Genomic DNA, 18258 nt, shown 5'->3' with positions numbered 1-18258 from the left:
AAATGACAGAGCTTAAAATTTACGAGTTCAATAAAATTGAATGACTTTGATTAAATCTATTGAATATGTACAAATTGTCACTCGAACTTGTAAGTTTCAATTCTTGACTCCGGCTTTGCACAAGAATCGAGGGAATATTCGAACATAGGTATGAGAAAACTAACCTTAGAATATAATGAAATTGCAAAATGGAAGATATTATGATTAAGAGGAGTGATGATAAGGTTTTTAATAATGAGATTATGCAAACGATGTATATAATTTCCAAGATTTTATTTATGGATAAAAATGGTAAAATAAAGATTTGTTCCTTTTGGAAATTGTTTTGAGAACGGAAGCTAATAAATGTAGAGATTAAAAGAAGAAATCAAATATCTTATCAATATACATTTAAGTATATTATTTTTCAAATTTGTTACTTGAACAGTATTATGACAAGGGGAACAAAAAAGTCACGTTAAATCCAATATGAGATTATGATTATTTACATCGACAATATAAAGAACTTTACGTAATAAGATTACTACAAGTAATTGTCTTTAATAAGTTTGACAATTTAATTTACCATATTGAAAAAGAGCTTTAAGTAATGTGTATTGTTGGTGTATAAATTTCTACACTATCAAGTTAAGTTGACTTGCGATAACAAGTATTTTTCATAGCATGTGTGATATGATAATAAAAAAAAATATAGTAAATAAATTAATTAAGGTGCGCGTAGACAAATGATAAGGTTGAAGATGATGATATCATGCCCAAAGAAGTATTAAAATCACCCTCAACACTAATTCATCAGATCATATACAACACAGTTGAATAACAAAAGCAAATAAACTCGTTTAACAAATTAGCAAAGAGTTTCAAATAAATGCAAAGAACATATATTATTAGTAATACCAAAAAAAATTATTTATAGGCACAATTAACAAGACTTGAATTTCTTTTGACACTTTCATAAAAAACAAAAAAATTGCATCAGCAATTATCAAGTCTTGTATTTCCACAATGAACAAATTAAAGTCTTTCCTATCATCAACCTGCCTAGAGAGAAAACCATAGTGAACCTAAAATCATCTAAATCATGAAGCCTCAGTTTATTACTTTTGAAACAACGCCCGCGCCAACTGTTCTACCACCTTCTCGCAAAGCAAATCTTTGTCCTGCAAATTTTTACATAAAATGGCATCGAAACAATCATATCCGTTCTACGATAAATAAAAACACATAAACTGAGTATCATGTCTAAAATATAAATTCACTTGACTGGATAACACAGCCTGCATGATAGTGAACATCTATTTCATTCTTTTCAAATGCAAAGACGACATAAATAATAGGTGATTTCTTTCCATCTTGTCCAAGCCTTGGTGGACAAAATTACCCGATACATACACTAGCAATAAGTAGCAAGTACTCCGTGGAATTAGTTGAGAAGTGTACAAGCTCAATGTTATAAATAAAAAAAATATTTGGATTTACTTGCCAAAAGAATATCTCTTTCCTGACCTAATCATCACAAGTGCATCAAAGAGATTTCATGACTGATCAAAGTTATTCGATAATCAAATGCATCAACCCCATTGAGTTATCTTGCATAGTAATAGGCCGGTGAGATGGTTTCATGTTAATTAAGATGTAATAGCAGCATTATGGGGCACAAGGTGTGTGACGGCCATGAATCTAATTAATTTGAGAATAAGATACTATCACATCAGTAGTGAGACCGTGACAATCAGTAATTCCTTGTAAAAGTGACACCATCAGCCACCACAAGCGAGGTGATTCGTAAAATTTATCTTCTGCCACTAGAACGAATTGTAATTCTCTAATGATAATGGACCTTTTGAATATATATCATTGCTTTCATATAAAACCAGAAGCCTGAATAATTTACTCACCTGCATCAAGGGGAACCGGAGACATCAGCTCAAAAGTAGCAGTAACATTATCCCCAGGCATAACCATCTTGACATTTTCAGGCAACTCCACTTTACCGGTGATGTCAGCAGTCCTCATGTAAAATTGAGGCATATAATTTGAGAAGAAGGCAGTGTGTCGACCACCTTCATCCTTTGTAAGTACATATATCTCTGCTTCAAATTTCTTGCATGTTTTCACACTTCCAGGCTTTGCAATCACCTACAAAACAAAAGGCCTATAAACATTTTGCAAGATATGTAAAAGAAATTTATTTTCTTAAGATTTCAGACTCCGATTTCATCATGAATTACAGTACATGCTTGATACAATCATCAGAGATTAGATTACTCCTAATTTCGGTCATTAAGGTGGAAAATCGAACCAAGAATTCTCTTTTTAGGCTGATGATAGAGGGGTGCACCTAACATTGCAAAAAGGAACCTGATTCCTAATTGCTTTTATTAAATTTCAGAAAATAGGGATACAACATGAATAGAACAATAGTAGAGCTAGCAATGAATGAAAAATAAAGATGAAGAAAGGTAAGAAGTTCTACGAAGGATGTCACAGCAGCTTACCACAAACTGGCCACAAAAATGTCCAACTAGTTGTAACAGAATTTCAAACATACCATTCCCCGCGTAATGTCGTCTCGTTTCAAGCCACGAAGAAGAAGGCCAACATTATCACCAGCCTAATTAAGAATATTGAGGGGGGAAACGATCAGTTAATGCTGTAAGAAACTATTACAAAAGTGATTAAGATTAGGTTAGATTTTTACTTGTCCATGATCCAAGATCTTCTTGAACATTTCAACACCAGTAACTGTAGATTTTAAAGTGCCCTATAAAATAAAATTGATATTAGGAGCATGTGTTACAAAGAGCAGAATTACATACTTTTATCAAGTACCAGATATTTAACAAAGGAATCAGAGCTGTTAAAACTTCAAAAGCCAGCTAAGATTGTCATTTAGATCAAGCATCTTAATCATCAGAAAAACATATAAACTCAGGCCTCAGCCAAAGCTTATGAATAGAACAGGTCGTCAAACCTGAAAATTATATATTACAACCATCTAACCATTTGCTTTTACTTTTAACAGAAAAGATTATCTAGAATTCTATCCAGTAGCCCATAATGCCAATAAGATAAAGTAAAAGTTACTTGCTTATTAATCAGGTGATGACAATCATGTTATTGTAGTCCTCGACTGTTTCAACCGAAACAGGGAGAACAAAAAGATATAATCTAGACAACTGCCCCTGGAAATTAATAGTCAAATTATGAAATTAACAATTGCCTCCCCAAATGAAGAATAAAAATAAAAGGATTACATGTTACCTGCATCAGTCCTAAAATCTCCACATCTTCTCCAACTTTTATGGTTCCTTGTTCAACACGCCCAGTAGCAACAGTTCCACGTCCCTACGAAACATAAAGAGGAAATAATCAACAAAAGGAAAAACTAACAATGAATACCACAGAATCAAGCAACTAAGAAGCATTGATTTGCTATTACGATTCAAGCAGACTTCTTTCCTTAGTTTTACAAGCAAAGGATTTGTTTAGGCTTTAAAAACATAAAAATAAGAAAAAGTTAGAAACTTGAAAGTGAAGTTGAATTTTAAGCGACAGTTCAGAAAAAGAACTCTTGAAAACCACAAAGCTAAAGAACATCTAAATACCTGAATCGAAAATACATCTTCTATTGGCATTAGGAATGGTTTATCAAGCTGACGCACTGGATCAGGGATATAATCATCTACAGCTTCCATCAACTTCAGAATAGCTTTTTTCCCAATTTCTTCATTTGTACTCTGCAATGCAGAAAGAGCTGAACCACGAATGATAGGGATGTCATCCCCAGGAAATTTGTAGAAACTAAGCAGCTCTGCAAACAGGAAAGCTCTTGTAAGGAAATTTAGCAAAGATATTATGGCAGTTACCAAGACTTCAAAATGCAAAAAAATTCACATGTGTCCGCAAAAGCTAGTTACCTCGGAGTTCCATTTCAACAAGTTCCAGGAGTTCCGGATCATCAACAGCATCAACCTTGTTTAGAAAGCACACAAGTGATGGTACACCTACCTGTGAAATGTAGGCACAGAGTAAAATTAGAATCACGACATAAAGCTGTCAGTTATTTTACAAGTCTATTCACAAACTGACACATATCGACCTGGCGTGCAAGCAGAATATGCTCCTTCGTTTGTGGCATGGGTCCATCAGGAGCAGATACGACAAGAATACCACCATCCATTTGGGCAGCTCCAGTAATCATATTCTATGGAAAAAGAAATTATGAAAAAGTGGACAAAATGGGAGTTTGTATTAGGGAAAAAAGAACTATTATCTTGTACAGGAAATCAAGTTTTTGACATTGACAAGCATAACCTATAATACTGGACAAATTTATCTAAAGGGGGAGTTCAAACTTCAAACAGATACATTACTAGCTGACATGTTTTAACTATCATACACTGTCCCAAAAGATAGTTGCTTTTTTTAGAATGGTAAGGTTGTATAAATGAAGCACAAAGATTGTGCCAAGAATTACATACAGATTAATTTCATTACAATTACTGATGGAAGCTGAGAAAATCTCTCATCCTATAAACTGCATTAACATCTTGTAGTCTACACCAAAAACCCAAAAAGGAAATACATCTGTATATCAGAGTGTAAATATTATCATATTTGCTTCCTCTCCTTCCAAATCACCCACCAAATACCCTCAGGGATGGTCTCCCATATCTTCCTCTTGCACTTCCCTATGCCCTTGCCGGTCCAGCATTGTAGCAGTTGTTTAATGGTTCTCGACATAACCCAACTGAGCTAGAAGAGATTAAGGAACACGGTTCCGTAGCAAAGCTGCAGTGCAAAATTAAGCGATAAGTTTCATCTTCGCTCTTTTCACACAGCTGGCATCTACTGCGAAAAGTCAACTCTCATTCTCTCTCCATTGTAATTCTGTTGAGTGAGCACATCCTCAACCTCCAAAACATTGTTACTTTCAGCTTCTCAAAAGACAAATTAATTCTATTTTTGACTAATGACTACTTTTTGGGGATATAGTAAATCCCACATCTCCAAGAACCCCTTTTGCCAGGATCCAACAATGGAAATCCCTTTCTATTAAAAAAGGATTTCCCCTTTTTCCTCTTGGTAACTCGAACTCTTGATCATATAGATAAGAATGGAGGGTGTCTCCTACTAGACCGCCCCTCTTCTTGACTAAGGACCGATTAAGCAATAAGCACCCTTCATGTTTCGAACAGCAAAAGTTTTCAACTTGTACTTTTCATATACTTCCAAAACATATAAGTTTTATCTTCAAGAGACTCAAACATCACAGAATTTTATTTCGAAGGTTGGTCAAAGTAATACCTAGAAACAAATAGATAATTGCCTTTGAAATCTGCAAACTAAGAGGAACATGCCACATTTAAACAGTAATAGTAATTAATTATACAAAGTAAGCGCCATGTATGTGCTTTAATGTTAATCACATCAAACCAGACATTTTCAATCAAATATGAAACTATATTGAGCATACCAGCAGAGGGTCTATCAGAAAACAACCTCTCTACCCCACAAAGGTAGGAGTAAGGTCTGCATACATCCTACCCTCCCCGAACCCACTTGTGGGATTACACTAGGTTTGTTGTTGTTGTTATTGAAAAGCATACCAATATCAAAATATTAGTTAATACTTTTTATCTTCTAATGGTAAAGAATGTAACACTACCTCTATTGTGCAAGAACATTTAAAAAGGGTTTACCCTGTGCTCTACAGCTAGTGCCCGGGAAGGAAGTCGGCAACAACAAAAGGTGCTTCTAAAAATAGTTTTTTAGACGAGAAAATCTAAATATTATACCTTCTTTACTAGTTTTCTACAGCAGATAGAGAAAATGACCACTTTCAATGTATCAACAGATTGGAATCTCTGAGTGTTATCTTTCTGCTCAAACCTTACAACTTAAATCTTGGGGAACCAATTATAGTTCTCCTTCAATGATATTGTTATAGGCCATAATCCACTAAAAAGAAAACGACCCCGTGATACAGAATTAACTGCATACACAGCAACAACAACATACCCAGTGTAATCTCACAAGTGGGGATTAATTTAACTGCATACACATAGTTTTTTTCAAGCTTAGATAAGCTTGAATGCTTGATATTAAGTATTTCCTAGGTAGCCGTTAATAAGTACTCCCCATGAAATAATAACTTTCTTCAATAAGTACCAAAAGGGCCTACGTAATAAGCACTTAAAATCATGAATTACGATGAATGAGATAATAGCATCAAAATAGGTAGGTTATGCATCTTACTTTAACATAATCAGCGTGCCCTGGGCAATCGACATGAGCATAGTGTCTTTTAGCCGTCTCATACTCCACATGGGCCTATAATGCATCAGTTCCAGTGTCAAAAAAAAATAATTAAAAAAAGAGGGAGTAAACACAAATGGTGTAACATCCCTACCGTAGCGATTGTAATTCCTCTCTTTTTCTCTTCAGGGGCTTTATCAATCTCATCAAAAGCAACAGCCTTTGCTTTTCCTTCTTCTGCTAGAACCTAGACAAGGGACAGGTTCTTCTTTTGTCACGGATTGATTAGATAACTGAATGAGGTCACAACAGATGAAAACAAAATAACAAATACCAAGACTAACCAACCTTACCTTTGTAATTGCAGCTGTTAGAGTAGTCTTTCCATGATCAACATGGCCAATAGTTCCCACGTTAACATGAGGTTTTCTGCAGGAACCCAAAAGATATTATTAGATGAGAACAAGAATTGGATGGTGAAATTTTCAATCCAACATTTCCAACTTAGCATAGTTGACTGAGGACAGAAATATGTGCCTATGTAGAGCGGAATAGCTATCACAGGTTCATATCACTGACCCCAGCTACTTTAGGAGTGATTCATAATTTGTTAATTGTTTGACTGACGTGGCATTTCTCCTTGATAGTTGATATTTATATTTCCATCCAATCAGTAAAGAGAAACCCGAAAAATCTCCATATTTCAGGAACAATATATTCTGCTTTATTCGAATTTCATTTCATTCAAACAAAACAATTTTTTCCTTAAAAAGGCATTTTTTACAAATGTTATCTGTACAGTGATTCTAAAGAATGAAATATTAATCTTACATTCGACTGAAAGTAGCCATGGATCTTCACTATGTGTTTAGGAAGTGTGAGAATCTAATTTGCATTTAGCTTTTCATTAAGTGAGAATTGAATGGATAAATAAGAAAATTATTAAAATAAGTGCTTGCATACTCTAATCAATCAATCAACTAAACCACAGTCTGGAGCTACTAACCAATTATCTATATACATTCTGCTCTATTTGAACTTCATTTTATCCTAACAAAATGTAATTTTGCCTTCAAAAAGTGCTTATGAATAAATGTGTATCATTACAAATCTCTAAACAATAAAAAATCAATCTTAGGTTCAAGTGAAGATAGCCATGGATCTCCACCATGTGTTAGGAAGTGTGAGTTGCATTTAGCTTTTCATTAAGTGAGAACTGAATGGATCAACAAGCAAATTATTAAAATGAGTGCTCCCATACTCTAATCAATAAACTACGCCTCAATTCAAAAGTTAGCCAAGGTTGAGCATATCAACCATTTGTATACATTCTGGTCTATTCGAACTTCATTTTCTTCTAACACAACATAGTTTTGCCTTCAAAAGGCAGTTTTTATAAATGCCTATCATTACAAATCTTTAAACAATAAAAATTTCATCTTGCCTGGATCAACAATAAGATAATAAAAATGAGTGCTCACATACACCGATCAATCAACCAACTACACCTCAATCCAAAGCTAGACAAGGTTGGGCATATCAACCACTAACACCACATAATTCCATTTCAATCTAACACAACACAGTTCTGTAAAAAGGCGTTTTTTTTTATAAATTCCTATCATAACAAATCTCTAAACAAGAAAAATTTCATCTTACCTGGATCAACAAGCAAATTATTAAAATGAGTGCTTGCATACTCTGATCAATCAATCAACTACACCTCAACTAACACAACATTTTGCCTTTAAAACCTCCGATTTTCGTAATGCGAATCATTACACTGATATAAAAATCTCTAAAAAAAAAAAAATTATCTTACGTTCGAGTGAAGGTAGCCATGGATCTCCACCATGGATGGTTACAAAATGCGGGAGCTTCATTTGAATTTATGGTTTCGGAGAGCGAGAATTGAGCTGGCACCGATCCTCTACAGCATGAAGAGTATAATTGAGGTGAAACTGCAAGCAATCGCTTCGAATTTGAGCTTCTGAAAGCAACTGACGCCATTGAAGAAGACGCCGAGCTGAGATAAAATGAAAATGGGAAGTGGAAATGTTTTGGATTTTACAAGGGTTTAGGGTTTAATCGAGAGAGAAACGACGACGTATTGAATGACCTCTCAAATGGATAATATGGGTCGGGTTTAGTTAAATGGACCTCCATTTGTTGGGTGATGTACACCAAGATCTATTTTTGGGGGCGTTATTGTAACACCTTGTACCTTTGAAATATGATTTGAATGGTTCGACGTATGTAATTAGATTTGAATTTGGTTGTACTTACGTATAAAGATCAAGAACTGATTTTAGTGGTTAAAGACGTGGATTGAACACTATGAGGTCTCGGATTGTACCTGATGTATGTTGCTAGTGAGAGGTGGCAAGTATCATGTGGAAATTCATCAAGGAGCGAGAATTTTAGCTCAAACACTATGATAATAAAAAAATAAATATCGAAGTTTGAGTATAGAAAGTGAGTTGGATGTGAAATTAAGGTCACAAGTGAAACTCTAGTACAAAGTTTGGTTAGAAGCTTCTCCACGGATTAAGTTTCTGTATAAGTTCGCGCAAGGTCTAACTTCAAATAAGTACATGTTCTAATATATGAAGAGTTGTGTGGTGCATTAACTATCATATTAAAAGTTTTTGAATCTAATTTGCAATGTATCAAACCTTGTATGAAAATTTAAGTTATACTCTAATTGAGACACGAGTAATCAATTTCGAGATCATCATTAAGTCAAATTCACAATGCATGGAAATTTGCAAGTTTGGTTTACTAATTTTAGGACAAATTCAAATATGCACATCTTTTGAAATTGTAAAAATATTGTCGGAAGTTAGAAGGCCACTGCATATGACTAAAATTGAAGTATTTTTTGCATGAATTTAAGGTTTATATGATTGAAATTCTGATATTTATATCATATTTCAATCACTTGTACCATAATAACATATAATGGAGAGTCGTTTCATATCTTTAGCATAAAATATTAACAAATGAGATTTACTTATTTATTAATTTGGCTAAAGTTGAATGGTCTTTATAGGAGAAAAGTTATATTTAATAACCTGTGGGTGATATAGTTTAAATTGAAAGACTTTTATACAATAATTTTTTAGAAAAACAACTTTTATATAACAAATTCAAAACTAGATGATCACCAGTAAAACTAATTCGTAATAATAGAAGTAAATTCTTATTAAAACTCCATAACCTCAAATTTAAACTTGTATATTAATGAATTATGAAATAGATAGTCAATACTAGATATGTAAAATTCAATATACACCCCTAATCGTAGGGATTCTTAATCAATAAGATCAAAATGTAATATGTGCTTATGTAGTTAATGAACAAAAAACATCTTTAGTGATTCAGATAGTAATTACTTTATAGAAAGGAGGAGCAATGGAATATACTATTGTGGTAGTCAAAATGACGTATTTCCTTACTACATTACAATACCTTGCTCCTTATATATGAACTAGATATAGGACCCCGTGCCAGCACGGGGCCCAATATATATTATTTTTTTATTTTAATTTATGTCATATTATGAAATTTGAGAAGTTATTGAAATTTTTATATGATTTTAAAAATATTTTAAATTTTTAGCTATTGTGATTTGTAATCTTTTTTTTAACATAATTTTGAAAATAATATTTATTACTCTCTTTGTTCTAATTTATGTGGCACACGCAGAATTTTAAATATTAACCCTTTTTTATATGTCTCTTTAATATATTAAGTTGTTAATTATTGTATTTTATAGTACATTTTGAACCTAATTTTTTAATAATATATGTTATTTGCCATGTCCCAATTTATGTGGCATTAATTGATAGATTTGTTGGAGTCGAGAGATTTATTTTGTTAATTATTGTAATTTATAGTTTTTTTTTCGTCAATTTCAAACAATATATGTTGTTAATTGATAGAATACTTTTAATGTAATTTTTTTAAAAAAAATATGTGTGACTTTCCATGTCCCAATTTATGTGGCACATGTAAAGTTTTGACAATTAACCAAAATTTTAATACATTTAAATAAATATTTTTAAGTCGTTAAATTTTAAGTAATTTAAATTGTTGTATTATTTATTACAATTTATAATACTTTTAAAGTAGTTGAAATATTGTACTATTTATTATGATTTATAACAATTTTTTTTAAAATTTATGTCATATTATGGAATTTGAGAAGTTATTGAAATTTTTATATGATTTTAAAAATATTTTAAATTGTTAGCTATTGTGATTTGTAGTACTTTTTTTTAACATAATTTTGAAAATAATATTTATTACTCTATTTGTTCTAATTTATGTGGCAGATGCCGAATTTCAAATATTAACCCTTTTTTATATGTCTCTTTAATATATTAAGTTGTTAATTATTGTATTTTATAGTACATTTTGAACCTAATTTTTTAATAATATATGTTATTTGCCATGTCCCAATTTATGTGGCATTAATTGATAGATTTGTTGGAGTCGAGAGATTTATTTTGTTAATTATTGTAATTTATAATTTGTTTTTCGTCAATTTCGTCGACTATTTATTTTATTAATTATTGTAATTTATTGTTTCTTTTTCGTCAATTTCAAACAATATATGTTTATCGTATAATTCATTTTATGTGGTACCAATAGAATTTAGAGAGTCAATTAAATTTTGTATATAAGTTTTAAATAATTAAGCTGTTAATTATTGTAATGTATAGTATTACTTATATTATTTTTAAATATATTTAAATATTATATGTTAGTTTTTTATCCTAATTTATATGGCATTGATAGAATTAAAAGTGTCAAATAATTGTTAATTATTGTAATAGATAATATGGAGTATTTAAGTCATTTATAGTATAGTAATTAATATATAATATGTAGTATTTAAGTGTTATATTATGGAATTTGAGAAGTTATTGAAATTTTTATATGATTTTAAAAATATTTTAAATTGTTAGCTATTGTGATTTATAGTACTTTTTGTTTTACATAATTTTGAAAATAATATTTATTACTCTGTTTGTTCTAATTTATGTGGCACATGCAGAATTTCAAATATTAACCATTTTTTATATGTCTCTTTAATATATTAAGTTGTTAATTATTGTATTTTATAGTACATTTTGAACCTAATTTGTTAATAATATATGTTATTTGCCATGTCCCAATTTATGTGGCATTAATTGATAGATTTGTTGGAGTCGAGAGATTTATTTTGTTAATTATTGTAATTTATAGTTTCTTTTTCGTCAATTTCAAACAATATATGTTGTTAATTGATAGAATACTTTTAATGTAATTTTTTTAAAAAAATATGTGTGACTGTCCATGTCCCAATTTATGTGGCACATGTAAAGTTTTGACAATTAACCAAAATTTTAATACATTTTAAAAAAAAATTTAAGTCGTTAAATTTTAAGTAATTTAAATTGTTGTATTATTTATTACAATTTATAATGCTTTTAAAGTAGTTTAAATATTGTACTATTTATTATGATTTATAACACTTTTTTTTTAATTTATGTCATATTATGGAATTTGAGAAGTTATTGAAATTTTTATATGATTTTAAAAATATTTTAAATTGTTAGCTATTGTGATTTGTAGTATTTTTTTTTAACATAATTTTGAAAATAATATTTATTACTCTCTTTGTTCTAATTTATGTGGCAGATGCAGAATTTCAAATATTAACCCTTTTTTATATGTCTCTTTAATATATTAAGTTGTTAATTATTGTATTTTTTAGTACATTTTGAACCTAATTTTTTAATAATATATGTTATTTGCCATGTCCCAATTTATGTGGCATTAATTGATAGATTTGTTGGAGTCGAGAGATTTATTTTGTTAATTATTGTAATTTATAGTTTCTTTTTCGTTAATTTCAAACAATATATGTTGTTAATTGATAGATTTTTTGGAGTGGACTATTTTTTTTATTAATTATTGTAATTTATTGTTTCTTTTTTGTCAATTTCAAACAATATATGTTTATTATATAATTCATTTTATGTGGTACCAATAGAATTTAGAGAGTCAATTTAATTTTTTATATAAGTTTTAAATAATTAAGCTGTTAATTATTGTAATGTATGGTATTACTTATATTATATTTAAATATTATATCTTAGGTTTTTTATCCTAATTTACATGGCATTGATAGAATTTAAAGTGTCAAATAATTGTTAATTATTGTAATAGATAATATGGAGTATTTAAGTCATTTATAGTATAGTAATTAATATATAATATGTAGTATTTAAGTGGAAGGTGGTGGGGTCCACTTATATAGTTTGATAAATATATTGGATATTAGTAGTGATTTATAGTATAGTAATTAATAATATATAATATGTAGTATTTAAGTGGAAGGTGGTGGGGCCCACTTATATATTTTATAAATATATTGGACATTAATAGTGATCTTATTGGCACAATGATAATCATTCCTAGAGTCTTCTATAATATAGTAATGCCTCATTTATGATGATATCTTCAAACAAGCGCAAATTTATCGTCAAATGTCTACAAAGACCGTCCTATCATAAAGCTTATTCATGAGACATTTTCACTTGCATTCACATCTTTTAGAAAAAATTGCTAAAACTATAACCGTCTTATCAATAGTTGAAACTTAATTTAAAATGTGTTGATTATAGAGTCTCTTATTAAAATACACCAAAAGTGAAATATTCTCTAGACAACTTTGGGCCACCCTACTCCACCTAAACCCCCTAAAGAACCTGATTCCACTTTTTTTATTATCATTATCATCATTATTATTATTATTATTATTATTATTATTATTATTATTATTCTGGTAATGCGTAGATATAATTTGCAGAATTTAACAACTAATTATGCTTTCATAATAATAAATGTCTTTATCTTTATCCAAAGTCATGAAAACATGTTGAAAGTCACGAATATGATCCCCTAGTAGGTCACTAACAAAAATTATGGAGGTTATTGTTCCTCCGGACTTCTCGAAAAATTATATTATATATATATAATAAAGTTGAATTCACTTATATTATTTGTATATTAACTACTTATGACATATTTGAGATCATAATTTCAAAATATTATTTTTTTATAAGAAAAATTTTGACGTAACGAGTAAAATTCTTGTTATGTGACAGTAAATCACAGATTTGAGTTATGAAAATAGCCTCTTACAAAAATGCATGAAGATTGCATACAATCGACCCTTATGATTCAGTCCTTCTCTACATCTCACACCTTTGTGTAAATCGAAAATGATAGAGTAATTAATAATTTCTTAATGGCATATATTATATACTATGTGGAATATCCTGGGAGTAATTAGTCTTTTCCACAGAGAACATGAGTGTCACATGTTGGTTAATGTACAAAGGAACAATATTAATTCCTCAATAATCATTAATCTCCTCTTATTAATAAGCTCTAATCCAAGCTCTTTCTTCTCAACAATATACTCACAAATTACTAGTAATATTTGCCTAGTGTTTTCTTGAAATTTCAAGAATCAAAATGGCAAAGATCAACAAAGACTCCCAATATAAAAAGATTTTCAAGTGGGATAATAGAAAGAAACAAAGCCAAAGTTCTGATGAAATAAAAGGGAAATCAAAATCAAACATGGTGCTTATAGAATACAATCATGCTCCAGGAAAAGTTCATCAAAAGCAGGAAATTAAAGGTGATTTTTGTTAATGTTTTTATCTTTATTCATGCTTTCCAATATTACTTAGTCATCATATCATGTAGTCGAGGGTTTTTTGGAAACAACTTTTCTATCTTGGTAAAGTTTGTGTACACTCTACTCTGTTTAGATTCTAGTTATGAAATTTCAGTTGATATGTTATTATTGTTGTTGTATTGTCATCATGTCATGTGCAGGGGTAGATACAGAGTGTTAATAACATGTTTATCAGAATTCAATAGTTTTAATTCGAAATTTGTATATGTGTTAAAAAAAAACTCACTAAATAAGTATGAATAATTGATTTTGATCAAATAGGTTAATTAAATGACTTGTCTAGAATTTCGAACTCAAATTCATAAAATTCAAATAATGAATTTACTTCTAGCCAGTGAAAAAAAAAAGTTAAGTCATGAAAATAGCCTCTTGTGGTATAATGAGAAGTAATTAAGGATGCATATATGATAGTTCAAGTGTGATTCGATCCTGCTCCAAGTCTTGTGCATAACAAAAACTTAGTGCATTGGATTGCCCTTTTTAATTGATTTAATATATGCTTGTATCAGTGTATTTAATATGAATATTTTCCCTGTTCTTTCTTATATTATTCCTTAAATCCGATAAGTTTGAGCTCGTAGAATTTTGACTCATTTCTTTAACGAACGAAAACTATGAAGTAAATCAGATAGATAAAAGTACATACTATGTGAAGTCATTTGTGCTTCCCCTTCCTCACTATCCCATAGGCCATAAGTACAAATTATTTGAATCAATAGAGAACCTTTATTACATATGAATTGATATTATTTCATTCTTCCTTCTTGAAACTAAAAGAGATAGAATTAGATCTATTTTCGAAATGCCTTTCTGGATATGCCTATGTTGTGGCATGTAACTCTGTTTATGTACTTGGAGTTTAAAAATAAGATTCTAAAATGAAATGAAAATGCATATAGAGTGAGCTAAATACAATGATGTTGATCACCAAAGAAAGAAAAAACCATATTAGCCATAGATTCTCTTTTAATAAGTTTTGAACTAAAATCTTTCTCATGATAGTATATAATATATATTACACTTGAGGTTTTTTTCGAGCCTTGATTATATCAACATCTTTGTTTTAAGGTGATAATAGTATATAATATATATTACACTTGAGGTCTTTCTCGAGCCTTGATTGTATCAACATCTTTGTTTAAAGACTTTAAAAAATAAGACAGAAATTTTCATCGATCTTCATATATTTTTGTATGTCATTCTGCCAGCAAGAAGCAAATGTCAGAATTTACACTTATTTATATTTATAGTGATCAATCTTTGAATGTTGACATTTCTTCAAAATTTTCTAACAGATAGTAAGTCTAGTGACAAAAATCATAATGACAAATACTTCTCTGGTTATATTAATCGAGTGAAGAACAAGATGAGAACAACAACATCAAATTTTGATATGATTGATGATGGTGGTTCTAGAAAGCCTACCATAAGAAGAGATAGTTTTAATGATACAATTTCTCATTACATCAATCGCGCAAAGCTCAAGATTAGAACTACAACAATTGTTAGTCGTAGCGATCATAAATAATATATTATTTTATAATATATAGTATTGTATTGATGTCGTGAAAATAATGTTTAAATAGACTCTAATGTATTTGGCATGATTATGTTGTATAATCACATATTTGGATTCAAATATGAACACATCTTACCCTATTTCTTGTTATAATATTTTGATCTATTCCTCCTATCGATATTATATTTCACCCTTTAATGTAATTAGTGACAGGGTTAGAAATTTTAAAAAATAATCGAAAATTGCAAAATATCATATCTAAGTATGTTTGCCCCACTTTCATCACTAAATTAGAAGTTTTTTTTTATTCAATAATTTATATGTATACAAAATATTTTGTATTTTTCCTTACTACACAATGTAATTAAATCTCCTTTATTATATTAACTTCGCCACTATATACAAATACTCTTCAATTCCCACCAATTACTTGCTAGTAGTCCTTCCACATCAATACTACTAGCTATTTCTTAATAGTGTGTGCAAAAACAATCAAAACAAACAAGTTTGAATTGATTGGTTGTGTAATTATTGGACCATTTTGGAAAAGTTTGAATGGACATTTCAACACGTGATCATAATTTTTTAAAATTATATTTCATATTATTTATTTATTCCAAAATATTATTTTATATTGAAAAATAGTGTTTGTCCATAAAAAAATCAAATTTTGGAAAACGTGTAACACATAAATATGCCCTTTAATTTAGTTTAAGCTTGTATCTATTCCCTTCAACTTTGAATGTGTATGAATAGACACTTAAGTTGGTATAAAATTGAAAAAATAGACACATTCGTATTACATGATATCTTACATGGAAATTTTGTGCCCTGTGTGGCGTCCTACGTGTATTATGTCACGTCGTACACATGTGTCTATTCGTTCAATTTTATATTTAAGTATTTATGTTAGTGAAAAACTTACAAGATAACAAAAAATTGCAAGATTACAATTGAAAAATAAAATGAAGAAACAAAAATCTGGCTGAGGCGCGGATATCTCGCTCTCTTTAAGGAGATTCAAGCCCATTGCCGCAAATGTTTTTCACCGGTCCAGCAGTAGTCCTCTTTGACTTGTCCCCTCCAGGATACAACAACCTTCACAAAGTATAACTCGACAACTCTGGACAATAGTTGAGTCCAAAGCTCCACAAAAAAGAACACATCCCTTCAACTAATAAGAACTCTCTTTTTCACAAACTTTATTCACTCTATACTTTCCTTGTGTGTTGTATGTAACATACCAAATGAAGACCACCGTTATTTATACTAAAAGAAGTCTTCCTAGAAATAAATAGGAAGATAATGGAATGGTAAATAGTGAAGATCAATGGCCCTAAAAGTTACATAGATTACAAGGTATAATGGAGGAAGAATAATGGAGAAGTAATGGCAAAGGCCACCAACGGCTAAGAGCTACTTCAAAGAAATGGAATTGTAACATAACAGACGGTACATGTTAGTGCCAAATACCAATCATGTGTCCTCTTCTAATTTAAAGGTGTGCCATAATTATAACATGGACCTGCAACATAAATAGGACAACTACTACATAATCAATACATTAGATGAAAAAAGTGCTATACCTACTCAACTCCTCTCTCTTTTTTGCCGACATTCGATATCTATATTGGAGTTTTAATTAAATTGAGATCACACATACATGACACTTTAAACATAATTTTCTTTATACTCATGACTCAAATCTAAGACCTTTAGTTAAGGATGAAACAATACTTCTACCACTGAATTATTGATTCTCTCTTTTTTTCTTCCACTCTTCTCAAATCAACTTGAAATTGAACATGAAAGAAGTTGTTTAATAGCTGATTCAAGTCATGCAGAAATTAATAATGTACAAATTAATTATAAAGAAATTTGAAAAAAATAGTAGAGAGAAATACTAGAAAGGAATATAAAAGACTTTCATTCTTCTTCAATTTTGTATAATATAATATAAATAAATATAATGTCCTTATACATACAATTTGTTGATGCATAAAGTGACGAACTTTTCTAGCAAACTTAATATTCTATCTACAAAAACCAACAGCTATACATAAAAGTTCTATTCTTTCATTTATTATTTTTCTGCAAATATTTGTGGTCCATTATCTCAAATCAACATTTATTTGTAATTGTCTTGTTCCTCCATCACTAGCTACCCCATAAAAATTATATATAATTTTATACAAATATAGAGATTAATTATTTATGTATTAGTTAGTTATTTTAATTTTTATCTTACATAAAAATAATACATAAAGTATTTCGTAATTTATACATATATTTTTATGGAGATTACGAAATTACCGATAAAATCATATTAATTTTTATATAAATAACTAAATTCCTAATTATTTATCAAACATAATATTACTCATGCAAAACTTCAAATCAACTATCAAACGACTCTTCATAACGCTGGAGTCATAGTTTTCACTTTAAAAAAATCAAAATATAAAAAAATAACCACATAATTTTTTTTTAAAAAAAGAAATTCAATAAATACCATAAATACGTAAATATAATTTTCTCCTAAAGAAAATATTGAGTTGAATATTAAAAACACACGTTTAAAAGAAATACTAAAATAGGACTACTACATAATCAATACGGTTGCCGAAAGTGCTATAAGGACAATATTGTTTTCGTGATTCTCTTTTCTTTTTCTTTCGACGACGAAATTTATTTATTATTTTATGTCGTTATTATA

The 18258-nt window shown here is 29.7% G+C and overlaps 2 protein-coding genes across 2 annotated transcripts; one reads left to right on the top strand and one right to left on the bottom strand.

Annotated features, from left to right (window-relative positions):
• Window positions 1–865: 865 nt before the first annotated feature.
• Window positions 866–8325, bottom strand: LOC125874522 (elongation factor Tu, mitochondrial-like). Its single transcript, XM_049555427.1, has 12 exons — window positions 8084–8325; window positions 6615–6690; window positions 6416–6508; window positions 6262–6336; window positions 4103–4207; window positions 3921–4011; window positions 3609–3814; window positions 3265–3348; window positions 2702–2764; window positions 2552–2614; window positions 1899–2139; window positions 866–1160 (listed from the first exon to the last, which is right to left on the bottom strand). Exons 1-12 carry the CDS (start codon window positions 8269–8271, stop codon window positions 1090–1092), a joined length of 1356 nt encoding a protein of 451 aa, XP_049411384.1. The 5' UTR covers window positions 8272–8325; the 3' UTR covers window positions 866–1089.
• A 5402-nt stretch (window positions 8326–13727) lies between these two features.
• LOC125874029 (uncharacterized) lies at window positions 13728–15706 on the top strand. Its single transcript, XM_049554837.1, has 2 exons — window positions 13728–13963; window positions 15319–15706. The coding sequence occupies exons 1-2, from the start codon at window positions 13795–13797 to the stop codon at window positions 15549–15551; spliced, it is 402 nt and encodes a 133-aa protein (XP_049410794.1). The 5' UTR covers window positions 13728–13794; the 3' UTR covers window positions 15552–15706.
• The last annotated feature ends 2552 nt before the right edge of the window (window positions 15707–18258 follow it).

Source organism: Solanum stenotomum, chromosome 8 (genome assembly GCF_019186545.1).
Source record: "Solanum stenotomum isolate F172 chromosome 8, ASM1918654v1, whole genome shotgun sequence".
In the NCBI taxonomy this organism is placed as follows: Eukaryota; Viridiplantae; Streptophyta; class Magnoliopsida; order Solanales; family Solanaceae; genus Solanum; species Solanum stenotomum.
Note: the sequence above shows the minus strand (reverse complement) of the source record. Positions and strands in the feature narration are given on the sequence as shown.